Here is a 27,392-nt window from a genome sequence, read left to right as displayed (position 1 = left end):
TTTGTGAGATTAAGAGTCACTTATGGTTTGTCTCCCTCCCAATCCCATCTTGTTTCATTGATTCTTCTTCTACCCACTTAAGCCCCCATGTTGCATCACCACTTCCTCATATCAGGGAGATCATAGGATAGTTGTCTTTCTCTGCTTGACTTATTTCGCTAAGCATGATACGCTCTAGTTCCATCCATGTTGTCGCAAGATTTCATTTCTTTTGATGGCTGCATAGTATTCCATTGTGTATAAAAATACCACATCTTCTTGATCCATTCATCTGTTGATGGACATCTAGGTTCTTTTGATCTTAAGACTTATAAAGCATTTTTTTTAAAGATTTTTTTTTTATTTTTCTGAGAGAGAAAGAGTGAGAGAGAGCATGAGACTGGAAAAGGTCAGAGGGAGAAGCAGACTCCCCATGGAGCTGGGAGCCAGATGCGGGACTTGATCCCAGGACTCCAGGATCATGACCTGAGCCAAAGGCAGTTGCTTAACCAACTGAGCCACCCAGGCGCCCAACATGTATAAAGCATTATTAATTATAAAATGTTAGTAAATAGAGTGGTATGGTAAGAAAGTCAGAAGTTGGTTTTAAATCTTTGTTTTTTGAGCCCCCTAGCTGTGCAACCTTGGGAAAGTTAATTAACCTGTCTGAACTTCAGTTTTTCCACTCATAAACTGGGATACGTATTGTATCTACATCATGCAGTTGTGAGGTTTAAAGGGCATCACAGATGTAAAGAGCTGAGCATGTGTCTGACACATGTAAGCGCTCAGGGCTATTGGTTTTGTTTTCAGGTTTCCACATCTGTTTGGATGCATTAGTAGTCAGCACTAATAGTAACCACACATAGGCTTACTATGCATCTAATGCTTTGTCAGGAATTGGAGGGGGAGGCAAGGGACAAGATGTATGGCATTTCTGGAGGCAGAAATGCCATACTGGCAGCCTGGGCATAGATTATAAGAGCCAGGATGTGGGAAACACTGATCTAACTGGTCCTCTGCACTCCTGTTTTTCCTGCCCTCAGCCAACTCCTGTATGAGTTCTATACCTGCATCCCCCCTGTGAAACTCCAGAAGCAGAAAGTCCAATCCATGAATGAGATAGTCCAGAGCAACCTCTTTAAGAAGCAAGGTGAGTGCCAAGCATGCTGATGGGATGGGTGTTGCCAGAAATTTCACGATGCTCTTCATGAACTGAGTGGGCCGGAGCAACCCACCCGTGGCTCAAATGTTTCTTCTGTACAACTGCTTTGGTTGGAGCAAATGCACAAAGTAGAAAAGGGCTGGCAACTTCAGCTATGAGAATCTAAATTGATTTTAAGAATCTTTGGTTGCATCGTTTGCTCCTCCCGAGAGAGTTTAATGAGGTGGTAAATTTGGAGTCCTATACTTTAGGTCATTCTGCCGGGAGGTTTTTTCCTCTGCATGGTTTATATGCACATACCTGTGTTCAACTTGAGTGGAAGCAGGTGAACTTTCTTTTGGTAGAAGGAGTGTGTCACAGAGAAGTTCTCAAAGTTTCCAAAGGGAAAGAACAATCTAGAAGGATTGGGCAGATTCCCATGACCCTTCTCAGAGATTCTGGCTGAATAGCAATTAGAGGGGTTTGTTTTGTCTTTATTTTGAAAAAAATGTGAATTACTTTTGAATAGGTAATGCATCTCCATGGATCCAAATGCAAAGGTATGAGAAGGCTCCATGTGAAAAGAGTCGCTCCAAACCCCCAGCAGAGTCAGAGGATCCCTTTTCTGGAGGCAACTGGTGTTTCCAGTTTCTTGTATTTGCTTCCAGGGAGACTATCAGCAATCGGATACATACAGACTCTATTTTCTCTCCTCTTTTTATTAGTATTCTTATTACTCAAACAGTAGCAAATATCCCACTGTTCTATACCTTGTCTCTCTTCACATAATGGTATTTCCTGGAGAGCAGGGAATGACAGTGGCTTTGGGCAGGAGTGATGGTCAGAGCTTCTGCTCACCCCACACGGATCTCTGATAACCACCCGTCCCCTGACCCGGGCCCCACCGCTAAGAACCTTGTGGTTCCCTGTTTTTGAGTTTGGTGAGCTCAATGGCCACACCTCTGGATATGGCTAGGCAGAGTTAAAAGTCAATATTCAACATCCATCTCATCCCAAGCGACACTTGACGGTTCCAACATCACTCCTATCTGTGAGGGTGGAAAAAAAAAAGACTTTTGGGGGTCAACAGTGTTTTCTCTGTACTCAGGTCAACACTTCTCAATTTTTTAATTCCTCTGGGTCCACGCTGGAATCAGTGATAAAATGAGAAGCAAGAATAAGAGGTCTTAGAAAGCAGGGGGATCCGTCATCGCCCAACTGAGATTTATTTGGAGAGTTAGGCTTGAATATTTATGTAAATTGCCTAGAAGTCGCAGAAATATTCCAGAACCACTTCACTGTAGATATTCTTTTCCCCCCAATGTCTGGTTAACGTGGTGCATCCAGAATTGCTGTCTGAATCCCTATCTCTGGAGTTAAGGGTAGGAGAAGGGCGCAAGAAGGAAAGTTTTTTGGTAATTTTATACTCATGTCTGTGGTTTCCTGACCATTCACACAGATGCATAACAACAGATTAACGCAATAAATATATCGTTTGTTTGTGCAAGGTGGTTTGTTGCAAGGTGATCAGAAACTAATCCTGGTAAGTCTTTTTGCATTTCTTATATACTGGGTTTTCAAAACTGAGCATTCTGTGGTTTTCATGTTCTGACTTTCCCATCAGAATGAATTGCCCTCACTCTGAAAGCTTTGAAGTATGCCTGCCCCTTCCCGCCCCAGCAGTTTCTTCCTGGATTTCAGGTGGTGTCACTGTGGAGATGAATCGAGTCCCACCCCAGGGATGTGGCAAGGGTGACTTTAGCTACATATGGTGCTGCACCGCACAGGCAGCAGAGGGTGGGGCTACTTGGCTCGCCTTCGTTGTTCTGAGCTGCGGTCATTGTCAGGCGCCCGGCTTAGCATCAAGGCCAGATGGAGTGCTCACACCACCCTGGAAGGGGCATGTGGTGTCAACTCCAGGCTGCTGGAAGTCAAAGTAACTCCTTTACTGGAGTCACATCTCCTGGGCTGGTGGTGGCCCCTGAGAGTGAGCATAATCACAGAGCAGGCTGGACAGCTGCTGCTCACCAGTCCTGCTGTGTCTCTGAGTTCCAGATTCAGTAAAAACCCTCTGATTAATATTAGCAGACAGAAGGCCAGCCCCAGTGTTGTACACAGAAATGAAATGCAAAATTCTTACCTTTAAACACTTACAGAGGCTAGAAATAAGTGAACAGAGAGCTCTTTGGGGACCCCTTTAAAGGGGGGGCTATATATAATTAGTCTGTCCATCCTTGGTTCACATGTGAAAGCAGTATGTGTAGAGAGGAGGTAACTGCTCTCCTGTGATTGATTTGCTATGTGAACCCTCTTCCCAAAATAACCCCAAAGGGAAACTTCAACTCATACCCTCTCTTCAGTGTTCAGGTTCCAAATGAATACAATCTGAATTCATATGTTTACTGGGGGGTCACTGGCTCCTGGGTGAGTGTCTCCTTTATACCCTTAAATAAGGTGAGTTTGATTCCTTGGCCCAGTTTGAGCTGTAATGAAATCCCTCCTGTTGTTCTTCCTGTGAAGTGTCTTGTGCCTCAGGGATGGGATTTGCCTTGAGCCTGCACTCATTTAACTGCCAGATGTGCAAATTGCCTGGAGTATTGTCGGTGACAGTAGCTGGTACTCACAGCCTTAAACATTTGTATTGACATCAAGCAGAGGGGCCAGAAGGCTTTTAAGTACTTTCTGAAATGTTGGCAGACTATCCTATTGGCCTGTCTTCAGGAGGATCCTATGGCGAAGTGGGAGAGAGAAGGTTTACTGGTTGAGACATTGTTCTTGTATCCTGGCCTGGGCTGAATTCCTCCCTAGTTCATCTTCTTATCAGCTGTGTGACCACGGGCAATTTTCTTAACCTCTCTGAACCTCAGTAAACTCATCTATAAAATGGAAAAATAATAATGTCTGTCTTAGAAGGCTGTTGTGTGGGCTAATTGGTGAATACTGCATTTAAAGTATTTATCATAGCATAATGTACTATACTAAGTAGTAGCTGTTATTACTGGGGTTATGGCTACTATTTCTTCTGCTCCCTTCATTTTCCTAGCTTCTGTTCTGACCTTCCAATTCTTTTCAGTAAGAGAGTCCCTTCATGTTTGACAGTTACATGTAGCCCTAAGCCAAGCTTCCTTGCTTTCCTGGAAGCTACATGTATATCTTCAACCTCTAAGAAACACAGAACTTAATCAATAAAAGGGTCTTGGCCTCTATGTGCTTCTTACTCTGGTTTTGAATGGTTTTGTCCAGTCTTAATTTCATTTCCCCATAGTTTTGCAAAGGGGCCACGCTATGTATGCCTACAAGAAGTATAGGTCAAAGTGAGATGTTTGTGCTTTCTCATCTTATTGTTTATCTTGCTGTAGGCCTCAACATAAATAGTTTGGAACATTTGCCAGTCATCCTTTTTGATGGTTTGTTCCATGGGGCTCTTTTAACATACAAATACACACACTTTCCCCCCTTTTTATTTCATGGGAGCAACTAGTCTCAACTCTTACTAGACCTGTGATTTTGAGTAAATTACTTAATCCTTATAACTCTCAATTTCCTCATCTGTAAAGTGGGCATAACCACAGAACGGGTCTCATTGGTTTGTTGTGTGGACTCAGTGGCATGATATGGCTTTTAAGCCTGAGGTATGAGAGGGTTAAGAATTTCAAGCAGCCAGGGTCACACAGGGAGGAGCTCACCTGGTGTGAATGACTTCAGGGTTCAGGGAGAGGAGAGCTAGGAAATCTGTGGAGACTAATTTGCGGTCTTCTTCAACTCAAGCCCAGACTTGCTTGCTGGTAGTGATGGAAGAAAGGAATAGACGTGCTCCGAGAAAGCTCTGAGGGGAGTCTACGAGAAAAGCAAACCTTATGTGCCTTTGGAACAGATTTGTCCCTATGAGAACCTAATCTCTAAGTAATGTGTCTTTTTAGTCTGATGCTAATCAGATGAACCATCTGGTTCAGTGTAAACTGCTTTAGGATCCACAATGCTCGTTTTTCTCAACTTCCAAAACAAACAGACGAGGAGGAGGGGGAGAGATGGAACCCAGAGAGATAGAGACAGAGAGAGAGAGACAGAGACAGAGACAGGGTTCCGACAGAGATTTGGAAGTTATTCCAGTGTTTATTTTCAACTAGTGGGCTTTTCTTTAGAAACTTTATTGAGAAGCTCTTCTGTGAGTACAAAGCATCCAGCTTCTCTTTTTTCAGGATGTCATTTCCTTCTTTCTTCTTCCTCTTATCTGTTGCCCACAGCATGTGGAGCTGCGAGGACCTCAGTTCACCGTGGGGGGTAAGGGCATAGATGGCTGTGCCCAATACCATAGGGGGTTTATCTTTGTTAATCCGCACATCACAGAAGCACTGGCCTGGGAATAGAGGAAAGTCCTCTCATTGTGCTGGTATTACTTTGCGTGGTGAAATTATGTAACATCTCTGAGCCTCCGAGAGTCCACCTCTGAGGACGTGAATAGGAATGTTGCCATGAGAATATGGACTTTTGATTCAGGTAATTCTTGTTTCTGATCCTGCCCTGGTCACTTACTAGCTGTGTTCCTTTGAACAAATAGCCCTTGGAACCTTGATTCCTTTAGCTACAAAAATGGGATAATGTATATAAAACAACCAGCAGGGTACTTGATGCGCTTGCTACTTATTTAAAAGCACCTGTTACGTCTAGTGTATAACAATAATAGCCAAAAGAATAATAATGTCATCAATTGCATCTTGGAGAAAAATAGAGACTTATATGTATTAAATGCCAACTATGCATTAGGTGTTATTAAACATGTATTAAATTCTCACTACAATCCAATATCATAGGTGTTATTATTCCCATGTTATAGATGGAGAAACCAAGGCCTGGAAAATCAAGTAACTTTCATCTCAGTGAGACCAAATATTACACAGTATATTAGGGTATTCATGTTTTAGGCTCTGTGATGCTGGGGTAAGACATACCTCCCCAAATCTCAGTGGTCTAGCAATGGGAAGATTTATTTCTCTCTTTTACGAAGTCTGGTGAGGGCTCTGTGCATTTTGTCCCTTCTGAAGCTATTCCAGCTGGTACCATGGCCTCCATGCAGAAGGGAAGAGGGAGGGAGGATGGATAGCCACTCTTATTAACTACCGCAGCCTGAAAGTGACACCCACCACGTCCATCCAAAGTCCCTTGGCCAGAACCCAACACAAGTTCCCAACCCAGCTGCAAGGGAATCTGGAAGTGAAGGAACGCACGTGGAATATTTGATGAGTGTTGTCTCTGCCATTCACAAGTATTAAGCATTAGAGCTGGATTCAGAACCCAAGTCATTTGAATAACAAAACTCATCTTCCTTCTCCTAAATCTGCTTTATTCTCAGAATGAATAAAAAGGAGACCATAGTGCCTATTTTCTGTTTGAAAGTGCTTCCTTCTTGATATTAGAAAAAAGTGCCTCCCGAGGGAATTTTTTTCTTCCATCTTCCACTCTTTGTCGCTGTTTCAAATGCTGGGAAACTCTCTTAGAGCTGTGCCCAGGGACTTATGCCTGGGTGGAAAATGGGATTCTTGATATCAGTAGTAGCTATGTTGCTGCAGCTTTTCAGAGCAAGCAGTGGTGTTAGCGGGCCACCTAGGGCTCAGGGTGTCCACATCAGGTGGGGCTCTGGAGGGAAAAGGCAGTAAGGGAACAACTCCTCTTCCTCCCAGGACATGCACTAGTCTTGTGGTGGGCTTCTTATCTCTTCCAACATTGTACACAGCCTTCCACAAGTCTTCTCTTTGCAAATATTGCCTAGGAGGCATTCTCCCTCCCCAGTGCCTTCCTCCACACCAGCCACTGACCAATAGCTCCTGCTCCTCCCTTTAAGACCCAAACCTGATGTCTACAGTAAGTAGGCATTTCAGCCCCATCCCATTCAGCATTTACTCATTTTCCACTATAGGTGGAGCCTGGGAAGTAGTGGGGATACAACTGTTGCAAGTTTGCAAATTTCTGTATCAAGTTCAATGTGCAAAAATGATAAAAGCCTCTAATTTTTGTTTCTTTGTTGGTTTATAGTCTGATCTTTTTGAGTCTTTGCTTTGTACTGTGGCAACTTAAAATTCTCATTTAATGATATCTTGTGGCTTCAAATGTAACCAGTCTTTCAGATTCAAAATATTCCCCTCTCTCTTTCCAATGTTGCATCTGGCACAGTGTTCCAGGGACCAAATTAGGAAAGGAAATAAGAATTAGCTTTTGATTTTCCCCCAATCTATCCAAAATTTTTCTCTTTGGGACTTTGGCTCAAGAGGGAATGTTGGCACACATACATATGTGGCTATATATCTCAGTCTCAGGCAGAGGGGTCACTAGCCTTCCCCTGTGTCACATATTCTTCCTTTCTGAGGAAGCCGTCCCCACCTCTCCCCCGGGGGCTATAAAAATGGGATGGCTGCAGGATATCTGACCAATAGGGGAAGGTGGGACGGTAGAGAGTTCAGTGTGATCAGATTACTATCTTCAGTTCACAAAGGGGATAAAACAAGGGATAGACCCTCTGTGAGGGAGATTTCTCAAACCTTAGGTGCACCTGGGGAGTTTATTAAAGTTGCAGATTCCGGACCCTATGACAAAGATTCTGACCCTGAAGATGTTGGCAAGGAGGGTGGATTAGATAATGTATGGTACCAGCCCTCCAAGGGGATTCTGATAAAGATGGTCCTCCGGCCAATGACTCTGGAGTTGGAAGCACAATGCCAGGAGCTTAAGTGGGAGAAAGGAGAGCAGTGTGGGCAGCGAGGAATGGCTCCCACAGTGTGTAGTGCGACTGGCACCGTAATACGTGGTATCTGCTCTCTTACTTGCCTGTTCATGGGACTTGCCTGTGTTGATGAAGTGGACTCCTTACAAATAAGGGCTATGATTTGTTTATGTGCCTACTCTGCTTAGAGTTTCACTGATGCCAGTTTTCAGAAACTGGTCTTTGGACTTGGGCAGTAATACAATTCAATGGCCAGAGTTGCTTATAAAGGGGGAAAGGAGAGAAAGGACTTTGTACAGAACTGGAAGCATCACAGTAGTTGATTCATAATACACCTCATCATTGGTCCACATAAGCACCTGCTTTTCCTTATTTACATGGTCAGTTAGTTATTGTTAGCAATAAGTTAAACATTCAAAAACAAAAACTAGAAATTTAACAATCAATTACACATGACCATGTGACTCTGTCTTTCTCTAGCTAAGGTGACCACATTCTTGTATCTTCCTTAACATTCTTCTGCTTTCCTTTTCATGCAGTTTTATTGTGTCTGTATATCCCTAGTACTCTGGTTATTTTATCTTTATAAAAAGGGTATTGAACCGTGATACTAAGATATATCCATACAAAGATATATCCATATTGCAGGTTGTTCGAGTCCCTTGTTTTGATGACTGTGGAAGTTTCCATCATGTGACTAAACCATGTAATTTTAAGCACTTGGGCTATTTCAGTTTTTCTCTATTGTAAGCACTGCTGCTAAGAACATTCTTGTACATGCCTCTTGTTGCAAATGTCCAAGCATCTCTTCTGTGTATGCAACTACTGGAAGATTTTCTTGGTCATAAGGACCTGAAAGTTTGACTTCAGGAGATGGTGCCAACTGTCTTCCAAAGATGGTCACACGAGTTTACATTCCCATCGTGCATGAAGGATCCTGTAGATCTATATTCCTTCAACACTGAGTATTATCCCACTTCTTAAGTTTTACCAGAGACAGAGGTGTAAGACAAGTCTTCCCTGTCTTGGGTTGCATTTCCGATGATTATGAAAATCCTTTCTTACGTTCCTTTGTTGCTTGTGTTTCATGCCTATGATATGTCTGTCCATGTCTTTTCTTCATTTTTCTGTTGGGTTGGTTGTATTTCTCTTGTTGATTTGCAGGATATTTTATGCATTCTTCATACGCATCTTTGGCTGGCCTTATGTATTATGGATATCTTCTCTCATTCATACACTTGTAACTTATCTTCATATACTTAAAATGTAATTTCTTAACAAAAGTTCTTACTTTTAATATCAATTTATTGATCATTGTAATAGTCAAATCTTTTGTCTTGTTTAAGAAATCTTTCTCAATCCCAAAGCCTAAAAGATTTTCATTTAAATTTTTACTAAGAATTTTGTAATTTTATTTTTGATACGCAAGTTTGTAATCAATCTACAGAACTATGTTTTACATACAGTGTGAGGTAGGAGTCGGATTTTATCTTATTTGCCATTTAGCCATACACTGTTCTCAGTTTCATGTGTGGGACAGTTTATTTTCCTCATCTCAGTGTTATGTTGTATTTCGAGGACACTACTCTTCCCTGGGGACTTGAGGGCAGGGAGATGCTGGAGCCTGTGTTCAATCCCTGGTCCACAGTTTACTAGTTGAAGGTGGAGAGGTCAGGAGAATCAGGCCTCTTTTTCCATAGACAAGCCCCAAATTAGGCTCCTGTGTTAACGTTGTTTTCTTGTGGTATGTGGCAAGACATAGCACTTCTCCAGGCTTGGACCTTCTCAGTTAGGAAAGAAATGAAATGGTTTCTTCGAATGATCCTTGGTCTTAGCCAAAAATTGCTTGTGTCCATAGGGTGGGTTTTTTTTTTTTTTTTTTAATGTATCTGATTTTAAAAAGGAGGGCATGGATGGCATGAAGCACTAGGCATGGTACATAAACAATGAATCTTGGAAACATGAAAAAAAATAAATAAAATTTTAAAAAAATTTAAAAAAAACAAACACTGAACTAACAGTAAAGAGACCTGAATAATAGCAACAATAGTAATATCAACAGTTGACGTTTACTGAGTGCTTCTTATACACCAGGCAGTTTGCTACACACTAATGTCATTATCTCATTTACTGCATAGCTGTGTGGCCTTGGGCAAGCCACTTAACCTCTGCAGAGCAACTATACAGTCATGACATTGAACAAGATTTTCCAGAGCTCTAGCAACATGAAAACCTATGATTTAAAAAATCATTCTCTGATTCACAATGATAATATTGCTGAGTCTTTTGAACATCATTTTGTGCCTAAAAACCCTTTCTCCCATATATTGCTCCCAATACTTTACAATATTCTGCCAGATTTGGGAGCAAGGAATGAGGCCATTTTACAGAAGGTCTAACAGATGAAGGGAAACTGCATGATGCCTTCAGGGTCACGGAGCTAGGCTCAGAACCCTGGTAAAGGTAAAAGGATTTGTGTGTCAGAGCCAATTTATTTTCTTCAAGAAAGAGCTGTTGAGTTTTGAGTGCCTAAGTTTTTTGTTTTTTTTTTTTTTTTTCATCAGAGCACTTGGAGACATCAGAGATCTTCAAATAGGGGTTTGGCCCCTCCCACTTACAGTGTTACAAAGCCACATCCAGTTCCAAAATGTCCCTTCCACACTTGGAAATCTGAGAAGAGGCTGTCCCTCACATCCCTTCCCTTTTCAATGTGACTGATCGTAGAATTCAATCTCGGGAAGAAACTTTCAGATCTAGAATTAGAGAAGACAGTGATTTAATAAGCTGCAAAAAAAAACCCAGGAGAGATTTGGTAAAGGGTTCCTTTTTTTTTTTTTTTTTTTGGCTGAAGTGAAAAGAAATTGGCATACAATCAAAGAAAAGAATCCCTCTTGAACCTCCCCAAATACTTAGAATAGTAGCTTTTAATGACATTATGAAGTATGATTTAATTCGGGGGGGAATCCCAAATTACCTCTTTAATGGCAATCCAAATCAACTCTTCTGCAATTAAAAAAAAAAAAAAAGCTCCTCATTAAAATTAGAGAACTGCCAGCTCAGGCTGTTTCTGTGCCTTTCAATCCATGACCCATGGGTTTTCCCCCCAGTTCTGGAGTGATTCTTTACATGAGAGGGAACATACACAATGAGAGAGCTTCTGTAGATCTTTATACATTTATATGTTGACTCCCAAATTGTTTTGTTTGTTTTCTTTGTGGGATTATAGTCATGGTTTGTTTAAATTATAGTGAAGCAGGGTGTTAGGACATTCTGAGGCATTGATGAGGACCTGTTTATGTTTGATTTTGCTGATTTCTCCCCCACAACATTTTCCTAGAATAGAAGGAAGTTTCCTTAAGACCACAATACAGCTGAATTGAAAACCAGCTGCAAATTCATTTCAATTCATGTGATATTTATTGAAATTCTAAAATTGTAGCTAGCACTATGCTATGGGGAGTATGAGAGAAAGACAGTCATAAATAATTTTATGGCCACTATTTATTTAACCATTATTTTGTGCCAGACACCATGCTGTCTTTTCACCCATTTTCTCATTATCATGACCTCCCTGTAAAGTACAGGTATTAATATCCCCGTTTTACAGGTGAGGAAACTAACATTTAGAGAGGCTGAGAAACTTGTCAACAGTCACAGACCAATAGCATGTCAAGGTAAGGATTCGAGTTGGGGTCTGTCTGGTTCCCAAGTAGACTCTCTGAATTTCTGTGCAATGTGGCATTTAAACAGAAGAGTTTCTGTTCCCCTGAGGAGCTTAGCATTGGGAGAACAAAGATTTATCCCAGAGGTCTTCAAACTTGAGCCTGCACATGAAGGTGATAGAAATAAAGATGTAAGTGCACCTGGGTGCCTCAGTCATTTGAGCATCTGGCTCTTGATTTTGGCTCAGGTCATGATGTCATGGGTCTTGAGAAGGAGCCCTGCATGGAGTCCTGTGCTCAGCAGGGATTCTTTTCCCAGAGGTTCTTTTCCTCGCCCTCTGACCCTCCCCCAACTTGTGAGTGCGCTGTCTCTCAAATAGGTAAATAAATCTTTTTTAAAAAAGAAATGAGGATTCAGAGTAATAGTTATTATGCCTTTTAATAAAATAACCTTATCAATATGTACTTTAATAATAATAAATCTTCCGTTATATTTAAAAAAAATTTTTTAAAGATTTTATTTATTTGAGAGAGAGAGATAGATAGTGACAGAGATAGCGAGAGCACAAGCAGTGGGAGAGGCAAAAGGAGAGGGAGAAGCAGGCTCCCCATGGAGCAGGGAGCTCCACATGGGGCTCCATCCCATGATCTCTGGGATCATGACCTGAGTCGAAGGCAGATGCTTAACCAAATAACCACCCAGGTGCCCTCAGTTATGGTGATGCCTTTTATTTTTTCCTAGGACACAGTGCCATTGGGTCAATCAGTCACTTCCTCACCTCAGACAGAGACAAGTATACAGAGAAATATTTCTCTACTGCTAAGAAAGCAGCGTGAGAATGATCAATGGAAACTCAGCTCATGGTGGGGAGGGAATGGTGAGGACCTGGAGGGGGAGTCCATGCCATGGGTATAGAGGACACCTATGGATCAGTGCCAACTGTTTGTTGCCACTTCGATATGTGGACTCAATGCTACCCGATCTTCCCCTCTTTGAAGAGAAGTTCCACAAATGTGTTTTTATGTGAAGCCTGCTGATACATTTTTTAAGCAATAGGCAAGCCGAACAAAACCTGCATATGGACCCAGGACAGCAAACCTCTGGTGTAAATGTATGATTTATGGATTTAAAATAATTTATAGGATTTGGGTAAGTTTATTAGAAGTGTATAGGCTTATTTAAAAATAACCCTGCATATGACTACTACCAGAATTCAGTGAGAACAGTGCTTTTGGAATGCTGGGCACAGGTTCATGGAGGAGGAAGGTGGGTGGGGTACAGGCCCTCTGGAGAACAGCCTCCAGGGCAACCCTGTAGTGTCAGAGGTGGAATGCTGTCTCCCTGAAGACCCCTGACTTTCAAGCCTCAGAACTCAGGGCTCATCCTTGCCTGACACACTCCCTCCCATGCTAATGGGGTCTTTGACCACATCAAAAGCTTCCTCGGACATATTCCTAGGAATGCTGGTCCAGGGTTGGAAAAATGACATTTATTATTTACAGAAAGTAGTAGTATTAAAACATTGTGCTCTTGTAGGACAATTTGAAATATATAAAAGTATCTGTGAACTCATAATTTAGAGGCAACCATTGCTTACTCTTCCTGTCTTTTGTATCATATATTTTACATAATTGGGATAATGCTTCACCAGGTTTGTAATCTAATTCTTTCACTGAGAATATTTTCCCACGTCATTTTTAAGGACCTCATAGGACTCTGTTGCATAGATGGGCTATAACTGATTTCACTATTTTCCTATTTAGTGTCATTTGGGTTCATTTAATTTAAGTTAGAAAAACTTGCTGGAACTCACAGCCTTGATAAACAAATCTTGGGCCTCTGTGCTCATTATTTCTTCACTGTTAGACATGAAGCTTGCTTAGCTCTCCCAGTGCTTCTTGAGGATCTCGATTCCCCCTTCTTCTTCCCCTATAACACACAAACATGTGCGCGTGCAACATGCACACACATGTGCACACACACACACACACACACACACACAGTCATACCCAGGATTTCATTGCGTCCTTATGTGATAGACTCTGCAGAGAGCCGACCATATTGTTCTCAGTGAAGAGCTGGAGTGGTACGATCCAATTTGGGAAGGGCATGTTATTACAGCTCCACTGTCATCCCCGATGGTAGGTGGTGTGTCTGTGTGTGGATATGCTCCGCAGTACCAGGCACTTAAACGCAACCACATTGAGAGCCCTCATTAGCCCCAGGCAGCCGAAGTGGATTTGCTGCGTGTGATACCCTCCAGGCTGGAGCGATTGCCCAAGTGGAACCCGACACCAGAGCAAGGGGGGAAGCCAATTATTCAAAGGCAAATAAGGCTCTAATTATGGCTTCAGCTAACAAGGATAAAATTATTTGAGGAGAGACATCCCATTTTTGAAGTAAGCACAGCACAGGACCATCATTTAGAACAAGGGCTTGGATCTAGTCCTGACGGTGCTGCCTTCACCAGGACACTTCACTTCTAGGAGCCTCTGACTCCTTCCCTGCCAGATGGGAGCAGCATAGGCTGCTCACCTCACAGGTTTACTGTGAGCACTGTAGGCGTCATGCCTGTGGGAGGCGTAGAGGGGTCTGGTACTTAGGAAGGGCTCATAAACAGAGCATCACCATCCTTATCTGTGACTATTATTAGTATTACTGTTACTGTAATCATCCAATAGGGGAATAGAATGTGAAACCAGAACTCAGGAGACCTGGGTTCTCAGCTTTGCAGTTTTCTGTTAATTCCAGCTTAGAAGTGAATGACTCTCAATTTTATATTCCTTGTCTCTCACATGACAGGCTTGGATTAGGGGCTATGTCGGGTGTCCCCCTTGGATGTTTGTGGACCTACCTGTGCTGAGAACTATACATCATTCTCTTCACAGAGTCTCACGCCAGCCCTACTCACAGAGGGTACTATTCTCTTCCTTTTCCACACACACACAGGAAGCTGGGATCCAACACCCCACTCCCAATTTCCACACTACCCTTAACTGTCTGCAGGTTCCCAGCATACAGATTTGTTGGCTGCACTCAAGGTTTTTGAATGTCTGAGATGGTGATGCCCTCTTTTACTCAATCCATCCCAAAACAGTAGATGCAAAAGTCCAGAAGGAGACTCCTGTCAGACTTCAGGGGCAGCTTGTGATACCTCAGCTCTATTTAACATAAACAGAATTGATAAACACTTGTTCTCCTTGGCTGGTGGGTTATTTCCAGAGTTACCTAAAGGAGTGCATATGCATGTGTGTGTTAAAGAATTGAGCCCACTAGGTAGATCAGATAGATATTCCGAAGGGACATTAGCAACCAACTGTCAAGAGGAGGTCAAATTTAGCAATTCAGAGAAGATGGGAAGAAGCAGGTTCACCCTTGCGGGGATAGCAAGCCAGCCTACTTCCCTTGCTCCTCCCAGAGTCGTGCTTTCTCCCTCTCCCTCCCTGCTTACCTCTCTCCCTTTCCCCTCTCCCTCCCTCCTCCCCCTCTGTCTAAACATCAAGACAATTTGGTTTAAACAAAGAAGTCTAGGTCTAAAGAATTCTCTGAGAAATTGATCTGTTTTTGATGAAGGATGTTGCTAGTGAGGGAGCTTGTGCTTGGGGGCGGTCAAGGGGTCCAGGGGAATTCTGTACTTTCTGTTCAGTTTTGCTGGGAACCTTAAACTGCTCTTAAAAAAAAAAAATGTCTATGTTAAAATCCAGTGACCATACACACAGAAACACAAATTGAGCTGCCTCTGCTGCCATCCATTCTGCAGAGGAAGGGGAAAAAGCCCTCAAAGATTAAGTGGCTCCAAGGAGGTCAGTTAGCTGCCCACACACAAATTGTTACTGGAAATGTGACTCACAAGAGAGAGGTGGGGTCCCCTCTCTTTCTGATTCAAGGGCACACATCCGTGCCTTAGGGAGGTGGCGAGGTAATTTATTTCATTGTTCACACCCACTGTAGGCCAGCGATTGGCGAATGTGTCTGCTGTTGCTGGCTCTCAGGGATCCCTGCAGCAAATCCTCTGAGCCAGCTGTGGTGATGATTTCCCAGGGCTGCCTCCGGAGGAACTCACAAGGTGATTAGGTGGTGGTTCAAGCCTAACTGTGCGCACCCTGCAGCCCAGCAGCCCCCAGCTCTGCAGGTCTGACCATCCCTCCTGTCTCTGTCTTGGTCATTGCCTGGCCTCCCACCCTGCCTCCACATTTTCCCGGTGCAGCCCCATCCTTAACAATTATTTTTTTTTAAGTTTTTTATTTTTTAATTTGCTTATTTGACAGAGGTCACAAGCAGGCAGAGAGGCAGGCAGAGAGAGAGGAGGAAGCAGGCTCCCCGCGGAGCAGAGAGCCCGACGTGGGGCTCGATCCCAGGACCCCGAGATCACGACCCAAGCCGAAGGCAGAGGCTCCAAACCACTGAGCCACCCAGACGCCCCAGCCCCATCCTTAAATCCACTGCCTTCCCCCCTGTCCTGGAGCAAAATCTTGCCCCTTGCTCCTTGGTCTCTTCCTAACCTTGCATCAGCCATTAACTGATTCTGAGTGAGGCTCGCCTCTGCCCATGCCTTCCAGTTCCAGGACGTGAGGTGAAGGTGGCGACTGACCATGGGCTTCAGAGAGAGAGGGTGGGCTGTAGGAATTCCTCCCATGTCATATTCCCTGCCAGAGGGAGCTGCAACCATTTTTTTTCCCCGAGTCATCTAGGAAGTAGGCATACCTTACCAAGGTGAGTATTATTATTATTTTTTTTTTTTTCAGACACAGCACAGTCTAATTTCATTTGGAGGAAGCATATTTCCTTTACTAATTTGGCTTTGGCCTCAATCCTTTAGCCAATCCTGTCATTATTGTGTTGAGCAGCATTCGGTTCTCGCAACCCATCTCAAGCCTCTTTTATCCTCCACGTTGCCACTCTACTCGGGCTGAAACTGGCTCCCTTACCCGGGAAGGACAGAGTTAGCTCTGATTTGATTGTAACTTTTAAACATCCCTCCTCTCCATAATGAAAGTGTGCTTTTTGTTTAAAAAAAAAAAAAAATGTGTGTTGGGTCCTTCTAACACACCCCTCCCTGGAGAACTCTTCGCAGGCTCTTCAAGACAGTAGGGAAATGATCAAGTCCTTCTCCTGTGAGGGTGAGCTAAAAGAGGTTGGCATCAGTGTAGTAGCTCTGGGCCCCTTGTGCCAGGAGCTCCTGGCCACAGAGGACATTCCTCCTGGTTTGCACTTGGTTTATCAAAAGTCAAACAGATGCAGTGAGAATCCACATATTATAGATCTGAGGAGGCTCTGATCCTTTTGATGCTTCTCTGGGGGATCCCCTGTATTTGCAGCTTCTTGCATTCAGGTAAAGAGGGTTTTCTCTCTATTCTAAATAAGTGGCATTGAGTAGATCCTCAATGCATGTTTATAGGATGAAGGAACAATTATCTTAATCGAAGGAGGATAACATAGTCCATTTGGAGAAACACTGTAGTGAGTTGGAAGATTTGAACTCTAGTCCCACAAAGCTACTAACAAGCTGTGTGACTCTGGATAAAGCACTTAACCTCTCTGGGCTCCATTCTTCATGCGTATCATCAGAGAGATGGAGCTCTAAGATTATGTCCATCTGCATCAGTAAATCTGTATTGTCAGAACAGCACAGAAAAAGAGGTAGCAACTTTCAGGTACAATTAAAACTGCCTGAAAAACATTTGTTGTGGTGGGGTTTTTGAGGGCACTTGTGTCAGTCTGACATGAAAGACACTGAAGGACTCACTGTGTTCAGAGGTATCCTGGGCAGTGGATTTATTGTTCACAGGCCATAGCTGAATCCATAATGTGTCATTAGGAGGTTTGTTCAGGGCTGGGTCTGTGTTTGCTGGCTTGGGGGACCTGGGACTCCACCAGTCTTCTGAGTACTTGGAGAGGGGGTAGTAGTCTGGACAACGGGATCCTGCTTGCAGGTGGATTTTTCTCTTCATGCACATATTTCCACAGGTCTCAAAATATTTGGTTTTCATCAGTCTTGCCCCTCCCTATCAATGTCCCTGATTTGTCAGAATCTGTGTGCAATGAGATGCTTGGTTTGGTTTGCTTTATAGGGATTCTGGGCTCCCTCTGGTTGCAGCTGCAGGTTTTTAAATTAATTACAGCCCAGGTAGCAAGAGGTTCAGTACAGCACTCTGCTGTCTGTTCAGTGCCTGTGCCAAGAAATCAAGAGGTCCCAGTCACCTCTCAGGAAAATTTGTGGTGTTTCAGGGGCCTACAGTGAGTTGCAAATCTTGATAGATGGTGGGACCAGTCTGCAAACAGCAGAATGGCTTATGCTGTGGGTTCAGCGGGAAAAGAAAAAAATAATTCTCTGAGCACAAGATGTGTTGCTCCCTCATCCTAGTTTATCAGGAGAGCTCAGCCACACACTTCAAGAGACACACCTTGGGATTTGTGGAACAGAGCAGGAGAACGGCTGTCTTGTGGCTCTGATGCCTGACTCCTTCCATGTGGCCAAGCTTTTTGCAGCTTTTTGCTCCCCCACCCTACCTTTCTCCCTCTCTTGCCAACGTAGGGGAGAAAACTGGGTAGCCCTCCCTAGTTTCTGTCCCCTGGTTGGTCCCGGAGAAAGGGGACTTCCTCAGGATGCACTGTGCCATGGTTGCAGATCTCCAGCTGCTTCTTTCTTTGCCCAAGGGTCAGAAATGGGGGGTACAGAGAAAAGAGGAGTACTGCCTCAGGGCGAATCCAGTTCTTTCCACAACTACCCAGCGTTCCAGTTCTCAGCTATATCCAGCTCTGTCCTGCCTGCTTTTGCGTAGGGGAGAACATCTACCCCGGCGGCTTAGTGCCATCTTGATGTCCATAACCCCCGGACCTAATCTATAGCGAAGTCTTTGCTTTCACCTCAAGACCCATATCTTTAACTGCCTCTCCCACATCTCAAATTCCATACAGGAGAGACAGAGACATTTAGAACAGGGTTTTCAATTCAATAAATTTTTATTGATTCTCTGCTCTAAACAAAGCATTGAGAAGCCATTTAGAAAATACAGACTTGGCAAAAACATGGTGATGTCCTCAAGGAGCTTGCCTTCATTGGCAAAATGAGACATTCTTCATTAAAATGCAGGATGAATGTTCTATAGTAGAGCTATAAGCAAAGTACCATGGGACTGCAGAGGAGAGAGCTAGATGATTCAATTTTTCTTGTTTACAATATCAAAAAATTTATTTAAGAAAATCAAAGGAAAACCAATGAGTTTCAAAACTGTAAATAGACTTTCTCAAATTTTAAGCTAGATTTTGGTAATCTCTGATTTTTTTTTCACGACCTTTTTTTCCCCCAAGTTTTCTTTTTTTATGGCTTTCTTGACTTTTGCCCCTAGAGAGTTTCTTGTAGTGTCCTTACCAAAGACTTACTGAGTTCTGAAAAGACATTATGGGACTTACTCATTTCGTTTTATAATCTCTGAGTTGTATCCTTCTACGAATTCAGAAAAGTCATATCACTTCTTTGGTTCTGTTTATTTATCCATAATATGGGGATAATAATAAGGCTGAGCTGATATAAATATTAAATGAAATAATGCTTAGTACAGTCCCTGGATAATAAAAATGCCCATAAGTGGTAGCTTAACATTAATATAATTATTATTTTCATTAAGTTTTCACTTATAATTATTGTTTTTGTTTTCATTATTATCAGTTCAGAGGCGAAGTCAATGTAGAGCATTAAAAATAAATTGTTGCTTAAATTGACTTTTTCAGAATATCAATATAGGAAAAAAACTGTGAGAAAGAGAATATATATACGTACTGTTGTAATTCTGATAATAGTTACTTTTTAGGTTGTTGTCATTCTGTTACAGTTATAGAAACTTGCTTAACTATACCAGATCATGCAAATGAACAACCTTATAGTTACTTACTGGTTTTTTACTACTGATCTTTTTTCCCCCCTCTATCTACTTTTCTTATAGGAAGGGGGAGGTAAGACCTATAAGTTGAATCAACACCCTCTATTAGTCACCTGGCATAAACTATCACTTGACTGAGGCAAATGTTTAGGTGATGGTTTGTAAGGTTGATTTAAAAACAGAGCTTTGCCCATTGGCTTCCAAAGTCAAGGGATGCACAGGCATATATCCTGAACAGTCAGCTTCTGTTGTGCCTGGATTGCAGTCAATTTTATCAATTTTTTTTTTTCCCCAACACAACAGCTTCAAAGGCTCTTCTGCCCCAAAGTAGCTGATTTTTTCAAATCTTTGCTACTTCTTCCTGGTACCACTTTCAGATAACAGGGTAAATTCAATTAACAACTGAAAACTTTAGTTGATGTGAAGATATGCTAGAATATGTTTAAAGGTTTCACAATACACAGACACATAGAGTTGAGCAACTCCTTGGAGAGATTGTCCGATCCAACCTTCTCATTTTACATGACCTACCCAAGGTCACACAGTGAGTTATTTGCAGAGATGAGAAGCCTGGGATCCCAGTTTTGATTTCTTTCTTGGTACTTGTGTTTTTCAAAGTGTGGATATGTATCACTGTATGCAAAAGTATTTTCCTTGGCATGGAGGATAATTTTAGGTATGCACCACTAAACTACTATACCACAGAAGCAGAAGATCATTCTATTCCAATTCCCTTTCAATCTTTCTGGTTATGTCAAGGATTATATGCTTTTGCTGTTTTGTCTTTAATCTTTCTCTACTAATCTCCTTTGATAACATGGGAGCAGACTTCAGACTTAAGTTCCTCTTGGAATTTAATAAAAGTTTTTTTTTTTAAATAGTATTGATGGTTACATTTACCTTTCATGTATGGCAAGCAATACCAGTTTTCTAACAAAAATAGTAAATTTTTCTTTTAAAAGTAGGTAAGCAGATTATAATGCAGCTAGTTTATGAAAAAACATTAGGTGAATAATAGTGCAGGGTATAAATTATGAGCAGTACATGGTGGGTTTCACATTGACAAAAATAATGGTTAACTTGGAAAATAAATGGCTGAACCTTGGAAAATATTTGATTCTGCCCTTCAGAATCCTCTTGGCCCTTTGAGGATATATATGGCTGAATCCTAGTTGCTTTCTTATTCATGTCATGTCTTTTTACAGTACCAGCCAGAAAAACAATTATTAGATTTATTATTTTAGAAGATTTTATTTATTTATTTGTCAGAGAGAGAGAGAGAGATAAATAGCGAGCACAAGCAGGGAAAGCAGCAGGCAGAAGGAGAAGCTGGTTCCCTGCTGAGCAAGGAGCCAGATGTGGGTCTCGATCCTAGGACCCCGGGATCATGACCCAAGCTGAAGGCAGATGTTTAACTGACTGAGCTACCCTGGTGTCCCCAGTTATTAGATTTAAAAGGAGAACCTAAAATTACCCATATATCAGAGATGAACTCAGCTATGTCTACAATCCTGTTATCAGAAGTTTTCCTAAAAGCCAAAAAGCTGGATTGGTAGCCAGTTTAGTTTCAGTGTGCAGGTAATTATAAATTATAAACTGTATGCTGTTGTTATTTATTGAGAACATACACTCGTTTTATTTTTCAAGGACTGATGTTCTAATTTAAGATTCTATCGTAGACCTCATCCTTATGTTGTTCTCCCCTTCTAAGAAGTTCCTTGATTTCTCATTATCTCAATGTTCAATGGGAGGGTGTGAATGGAATAAAAAGGTGGCAAAATGCAATTCATCTAACGTTTTCCTAGTGTTATCACATTTTAAATATTAGAATGTATGGAACGAATGGGGTAGGAATATTAAAGTTATCTGTCAAATGGAGGTATAGGTAACTTTCCTTTGCCTATAACTTACAGATATCAAGCAAAGACATGAAGAGAAAGACGTACTAGGTTATTCTATTGGGTGATTTTCCCATTATCCTTAAAGGTTAATCTTCCAATGTTGCTTATTGTGTTTACCTATTCTCCAAAGCGAAACTTCCTGTTTTACCTGTCACTTAGTTACCCAAATAGACTGGAGCTCTGAACAGCAATTACTGCTAGCCTGGCATGAGCTTGCCTTTCGTAAATATCACTCGGAACTTACTCATATTTCTTCCTGCTGTGGACCTCCTTCTACTGACCGTCATGTGGTTTTTTTGTTTGTTTGTTTGTTTTTCATGGAATGTTCTTTCAGTGGAAAATTCATTCTAATTTAGAGAACTCTGGGGGAAAAAAAATGAGGGGGAAGGTGGAGTCAACTTCTGATGACTTATGGGCAGTTAGAGTCAAATGCTTGAAAAATGGGCTCCTGAATCAGCAGAGATTTTACAAAGTGACCGGTGGACCTGCATACAGATGGGTAGAGTGTGGAGACGCCAAGAAATAGTGCTACTTCTCTTGCGTATGGCTAATAAAAAGACTGCATTGCTAAATGCAGGGATAGGAAGGTTAATGACGCTACATTCTTTTTTAGTATCAAAGATTAACATGATAACTTGCATATTAAAGTTAATGCAGACACACTGCTAACGGAAGAGGCATACAAAATTAATTTCTACAGCACCTCGTAAATGAGGATCACTCACTCTTCTCTGGCTGATGCTTTTTGTCTTGGCAGGGGCTGTGTGCCTCCTTAGAGCGGGTGCACGTCAGTGCCTAGTGGGGCATCCTCAGCCCCCATGGAGTTTGACGAGCTTGGGGTGTGTTCCTTAATCACTGCCAGTCATTCTCTAGGAGTTTCCCTGCAGGTTGTGACTTGGCAAGGATTTTGGTTTTAATAGTTAATGAGACAATGGAATTGAGCTGAAATAAGAAGAGGGTGGAAGGTGGGAGAAAGAATGGAAGAGAGGAGGGAACCACAGCTCTCGCCTCATGCAGAAGATTCTCCAAGTCAAGCGCTGGACAGCATCTTTGGGTAACTGCTGCCTTGAGCAGTGTGGAGGACCAAGGCTCAGCTGACTTAGGGAGGCAGGCTGAGATCTGGTATACTATCTCAGACAACTTTCTTGACTTCCTCAAGTCTCACTGTGTACACCTGCTGAAGGGAAACTAACATTACCTTCCATGGTAACAATGTATTTTTTAACTTTGGTGTAATTTGTCTATAGTGAAATGCACAAATCTTAAATGTACAGTTCAATGAGTTTTTTCCATATGTATCCACCCGTGCAACCACAGCATATTCTTCTACCTCAAAAGTCATACACAGAAGTTAAAACAAAAATAAACAATAATAGTTTGCACTTATATAGTGCTTATTATGGTCCGGGTATGCTGCTCCAAGTGCTTTACACATATTATTTTATTCTTGAAACCTTGTGAAGGAAGAAGCTTCCATTTTCTCCCCTATACAGATAAAGAAACAAGAATACAGAGAGATTCTTGCTCTTATTATCCTCCGCCATTGGCTCTGTAGCATTCATTGTGTGGCCTGGTCCCTAGTGCCTCAGAGGAATGAGAGTGGAGTCTCCTTCATGGCTGACACTTCTTTCCATTCCTCCTCTTCATAGTCTACTTAATGACTATGCCTTGCTTGTCCTGGGCTAGTAGGCTGTGCATGATGCTCTAGCAGGAGAGTCCTTGAGGGAAAGGGCCAGACTTTAGCTATGTTCCTCCCCAGTTTCAACAGTCGGTCCATTGTAGGTGCTCTAAGAAATAGTGGTTGACTCTTGTTGCCAGAAAACTCTGCCCTCCAGCTCCTACTTGCTCCTACCTAGTAAAGTGACAGTGTTGACAAGTGTATTGGCTACATTCCCTGGGCAGATGGGCTGCTTGACTACCTTTGGGGTCTCTCTAAACCTGTCTTTGTGATCATCTAAAAATTTCAAGTGAAAATCCCTCCTGTTTCCATGCCCCTTTGAGCTCCCTTGTCCCAACATGCGTCCTCAGACATCATGTTCAGACCCCAGGTGTTGCTACTTTTCCACCCTGACTTTCTTCTTGTCCTCTTCCTTGTCTTCTGTATCTTCTTTCCCCTCCCTTTCCCTCTTTTTCCTTTCCTCTCATCATGGCCTTCATGACTGTCACCAAATAAACTTCAGTTCGGTACTAATCTGTTAAATACACTATAATAGCCCATTTTAAATGCTTTTGGGATGCAGGCATGTTCAATGTGTCTTCCATATAGTTGAGTTAATGCTTACCCATTTGTAGTTGATCATTTTCGGACACATTTAGCCAGCTGTCCCTTTGACATCTCCATTTGAACGTCTTACGGGTACTTGAACTCAACGTTTCCAAAGCTGTATTCATTCTGTTCTTGAAAACCTTCTCCTCTTCTCTTCTCTTACTTTTCTGCCAGTCATTTGGAACTAGCTCACAAATTTTCTTTTGCTCATTTTTCACTTTCAGTAGATCACTAAGGCCTTTGAATTTTCTTGTGTATGCCTTGAATTTGGTCACTTCTCTCTATCTTTGCCACTTACATCCTGGTCCCATACACCTCTGTGCCATTTATGATGCTTGACATTTTTTAGGTGCTCCATAAGTATTTGTTTGCATGAAAAATAAATGAAGGTAACATGTAAGGACAGACATGCAGTCCTAAACCCTCTTCCATTTGTAGTTTTTATGTTTTGCATGGGCACAAGACACAGTCAAAGGAACTGAAGCCATTAGCTTTTCTTGGGTTATTTTCAGAGTTAAAATTCCACAGTTTGATGTCAAAAGCAGCTAAACACTACTAAACTTGAATGTTAGACCATTAACTCAGTATGAAAATTTCTTTAAAAATTTGGTACCAGGAAACCCTGTGTTTCTCTTGCTGAATTAGTTCTCTTCTACCTTAATGACCAACAAACTCTAGAACTTGGGTGATTTCCTCTATTGTGCTGAGAGTTTATCACACGACTGGACAGCTACATTTTAAGGGCACCTCAGCCCTTATGTTAACTTTTACATTGGCAAGTCATCTTTTTTCTTTTTCCTTTTTTTTTTTTTCTATTTTTGGAGTAAGGTAGCCTGGGAAGACATACATATAGCTAATAAAAAACATATCAACATGCCATACCCCAAATAAAATATTAATGTCAGTTTCATAAGCACACAGTTTGAGGTTCATAGGCATACAGTTTGAGGCAGGGACTGAGCATAATTGGAAATACAGTGTGTTTCATTGTATGTATTTTTTATACTATCCCTATCAATTGACTGGTTCTTTTCTTTATTATACTTGGACTGCCCTGAGGGTAAAGACCCTATATTGTCCTCCTTTTGTACAGAAAGCTTATTACATGTTGTTGACTGATATGTATTCTGTTTACTTTCTCCTTTCTCCCATCTTAGCCCGGTTTCCTTTTCATTGGCTTCAGAGTCCAAACGGGAGCTCTCTGATCCACTCATTAAAATATTGGGCCTATGTATGTGATTCATTTCTTAAATCACATCTTTCGCTTTGGGCCTTCCAAGGGAGGCCTCACGGGGGCGCTGTTGCAGGAATGGAAAAACGAAGCAGGCAAAAGCCCTGTCTGTTCTCTACCTTCTTAGCTGAGTGCTTTTAGAAGAGGCCAGAGGAGAAATTCTTCCCATTTCCACTTGTATTTGTGGGGGGCAAAAGGCAGTGAATCCCCCCCTCCTTCTTTGAAGTTTGCTTCCAATTATTCGGCTTGTTTGAAATATATTACACTTTTCTGTTTTCCCTTTGTAATGAGCAACACTGGATTTTAAATGTGTCGGGCTGTAAATGAGAGGGGCCCGAGCCTCCTCTCCTCTGGAGCCGTTATAAGGAAGGTGAGAGGAAGAGGGAATCAGATGCTGATTGGAGACAATTACACAACCATTCCATTTTGCTAATGCTTGAATCCAGGAGAATTTTCTCATTTAATTCTCTGAAATGAAGGGCCCCTCTGTTAGCCTTAAAATGTAAACAAGAGGCTTTTGAAGTGCGCTTTTCCCAGAAATGGAATGCTGGCTGCTCATATTGATCCAAAACATTGCTGTTGGTTTTTGTTCTTCTTGGTATTCATACGTTTTGTGATGGCAGCAATACAGGACTGCTCAGGGGGCGGCTTGAGGACTGTGGGCAAGTGGCATTATTATTCTAAGTTGCAAACAGAAATGTAAAAGGATGTTCAGAAAAAGCTTACCTGAGCTCTCTTCTAGTCTCTCCACACACAAAAGGGAACATAAAAATCCAAGGCATATATCCCAATCATTTCAATTTATATCCACCTCTTCGAACGCAGTCCTCCGAGTTTGGTATTTCAGACAGCAGCGCACTTTGTTTGAATGATACAGGTAATCGCTTCGAATCCATTTCATTCCAGCATGCCTGGTGCAGGCGTTTTGTCAAGTATAGATGTCGGCTGCAGCTGAAGGAAACTGAAGTTCCCGCGTGCTTTGCTTTGGATCCCAAAAGCTTTAGGCGTAACATCAGATCCCCACACCTCACTATACTTAATAACTACAACTGAATTTGTATGATGTCTTGTTTGGGTCCTCTTAGGAATTAGGCATTTTAATCCCCAGTTTTAGAGGAAGGGAGGTAAAATGACCTATCTGAGGCTACACAGCCTACCAGCACTGAGGCTAGGACCCAGATCTAAGTCTCTGGACCCTTGATCCAGAATTCTGTCCACTTCCCATCTTTGCCTCTGTGATGAGGTAAACCCAAGAACGGGAAGGTATTGCCAGAAGGGCTGCTCAGGGAAAGTGGGGAAGGGAAAGAAGCACACATACTTTTCTGCTCCTTAAACATCCCTTCCTCAGCCTCCAGCTACTGTCATTTGGTTTCTTCAAGGACAGCACTGAGCAATAAATATTGCAATAATTTGACACTAAATGGGGTTCTGATTCTGAGAGTTACCCTCAGTGTAGGCAGACAGGGCTCCCTCTCTGAAATCAGCAAACACTCATTCATTCATCTAACACTTATTAGGATCCTACTGTGTGACAAGATTGTTCCAGGAACTGTAGGAAACAGGACTTGATTGAGATTAGACATCTCACTCCAGGCTCTCCCTGTCTTCTAGGAAAAGATAGTGAATTGTTTGAAAGTCATGATTGCTCTTTGCTAACCAACATTGGTGAGATGGGTAAGCTCAATCAATTGTAGCTCAAGAAATGGTTGGTTGAATTAACAAAATGAAAGTGAATGACTGAACGGAAGATTGAATCACCGAGCTGATGAGTATTCATTATTGTTTAGGATTCCAGTTCTGGAATTTGTGTTTGTTTTCTTCCCCTGGGACCATAACCCTTACTAAAAAACAAAACAAAGCAAAACAAAAAAAACCCAACCAACCATTAAACAAATCACTCGACCAGGATCTTGAACTTTCTATTTCAGGCCAGCTTGAGGGAGCTGACAAGTTCAGAGGATAGTTGCCTCATGCTGGCAAAATCTAGGAGCTGAGAATGATTTTCTGTGCTCAGGCACGTGTGAGTGGAGTTGGAATGGTGCTAGCATTGCAGCCAGACAGGCCCGTGTTGGAATCTTGCCTCAGTTGTAGTCACCCTAGCTAATTGACCCTGGGTAAGCTGCTTGGAGCTCCTATTTTCTCATCTGTAAAATGGGGATAGCATAATATATGGAATAGGTTTTGGTAATGATTAAATACATTTTTAGTGTGGTGCCTGGCACTGAGAAGGAGTTCAACGTATGTTGCCTGTCTCATACTTAATATCCCCCCTCCCATTCCCTTTCATTCTTAAGAGATTTCTGGATAAATGGTTTCTACCCTTCATTAAAACTTTTGTTATAATGACTCCTACTGCTGAGAAAATTTTGAATATACCTCCGCAAATTAGCTCAGAAAGAGTTAAAGGTGAAAAAGAGTTCTTGGTTAAGTATAGAGTGAAATTCATGAAGCCATTGAATCCTGTTGAGTCTCGGAAGGGCCAGGGCCTGAGGTAAAGGGATTAAGGGATCTGTGTAGCATAGTGTCGAAGAGAGGCAGTGGGTCAGGGATGATAAGCCCTGGAGGGGTGTGGGTGGTACTGACTGTTCTAATAGGTGTCCTAAGTGCTTATAA

At 42.1% G+C, this 27,392-nt stretch overlaps 1 protein-coding gene across 6 annotated transcripts in view; it reads left to right on the top strand.

Moving 5' to 3' along the window:
- DOCK2 (dedicator of cytokinesis 2) overlaps positions 1-27,392 on the top strand; it is a 409,502-nt gene that overhangs the window by 111,895 nt on the left and 270,215 nt on the right. For all 6 annotated transcript variants that reach the window (XM_032337047.1, XM_032337048.1, XM_032337049.1 and 3 more), the window contains exon 25: positions 1,026-1,132. In XM_032337047.1, the coding sequence (XP_032192938.1) occupies positions 1,026-1,132 (107 nt within the window). The remainder of the gene's footprint in view (positions 1-1,025; positions 1,133-27,392) is intronic.

The sequence above is a fragment of the Mustela erminea genome, chromosome 3, assembly GCF_009829155.1.
Source record: "Mustela erminea isolate mMusErm1 chromosome 3, mMusErm1.Pri, whole genome shotgun sequence".
NCBI lineage: Eukaryota > Metazoa > Chordata > Mammalia > Carnivora > Mustelidae > Mustela > Mustela erminea.
The sequence above is the reverse complement of the archived record's forward strand: the minus strand, read 5'-3'. Positions and strand labels throughout refer to the sequence as shown.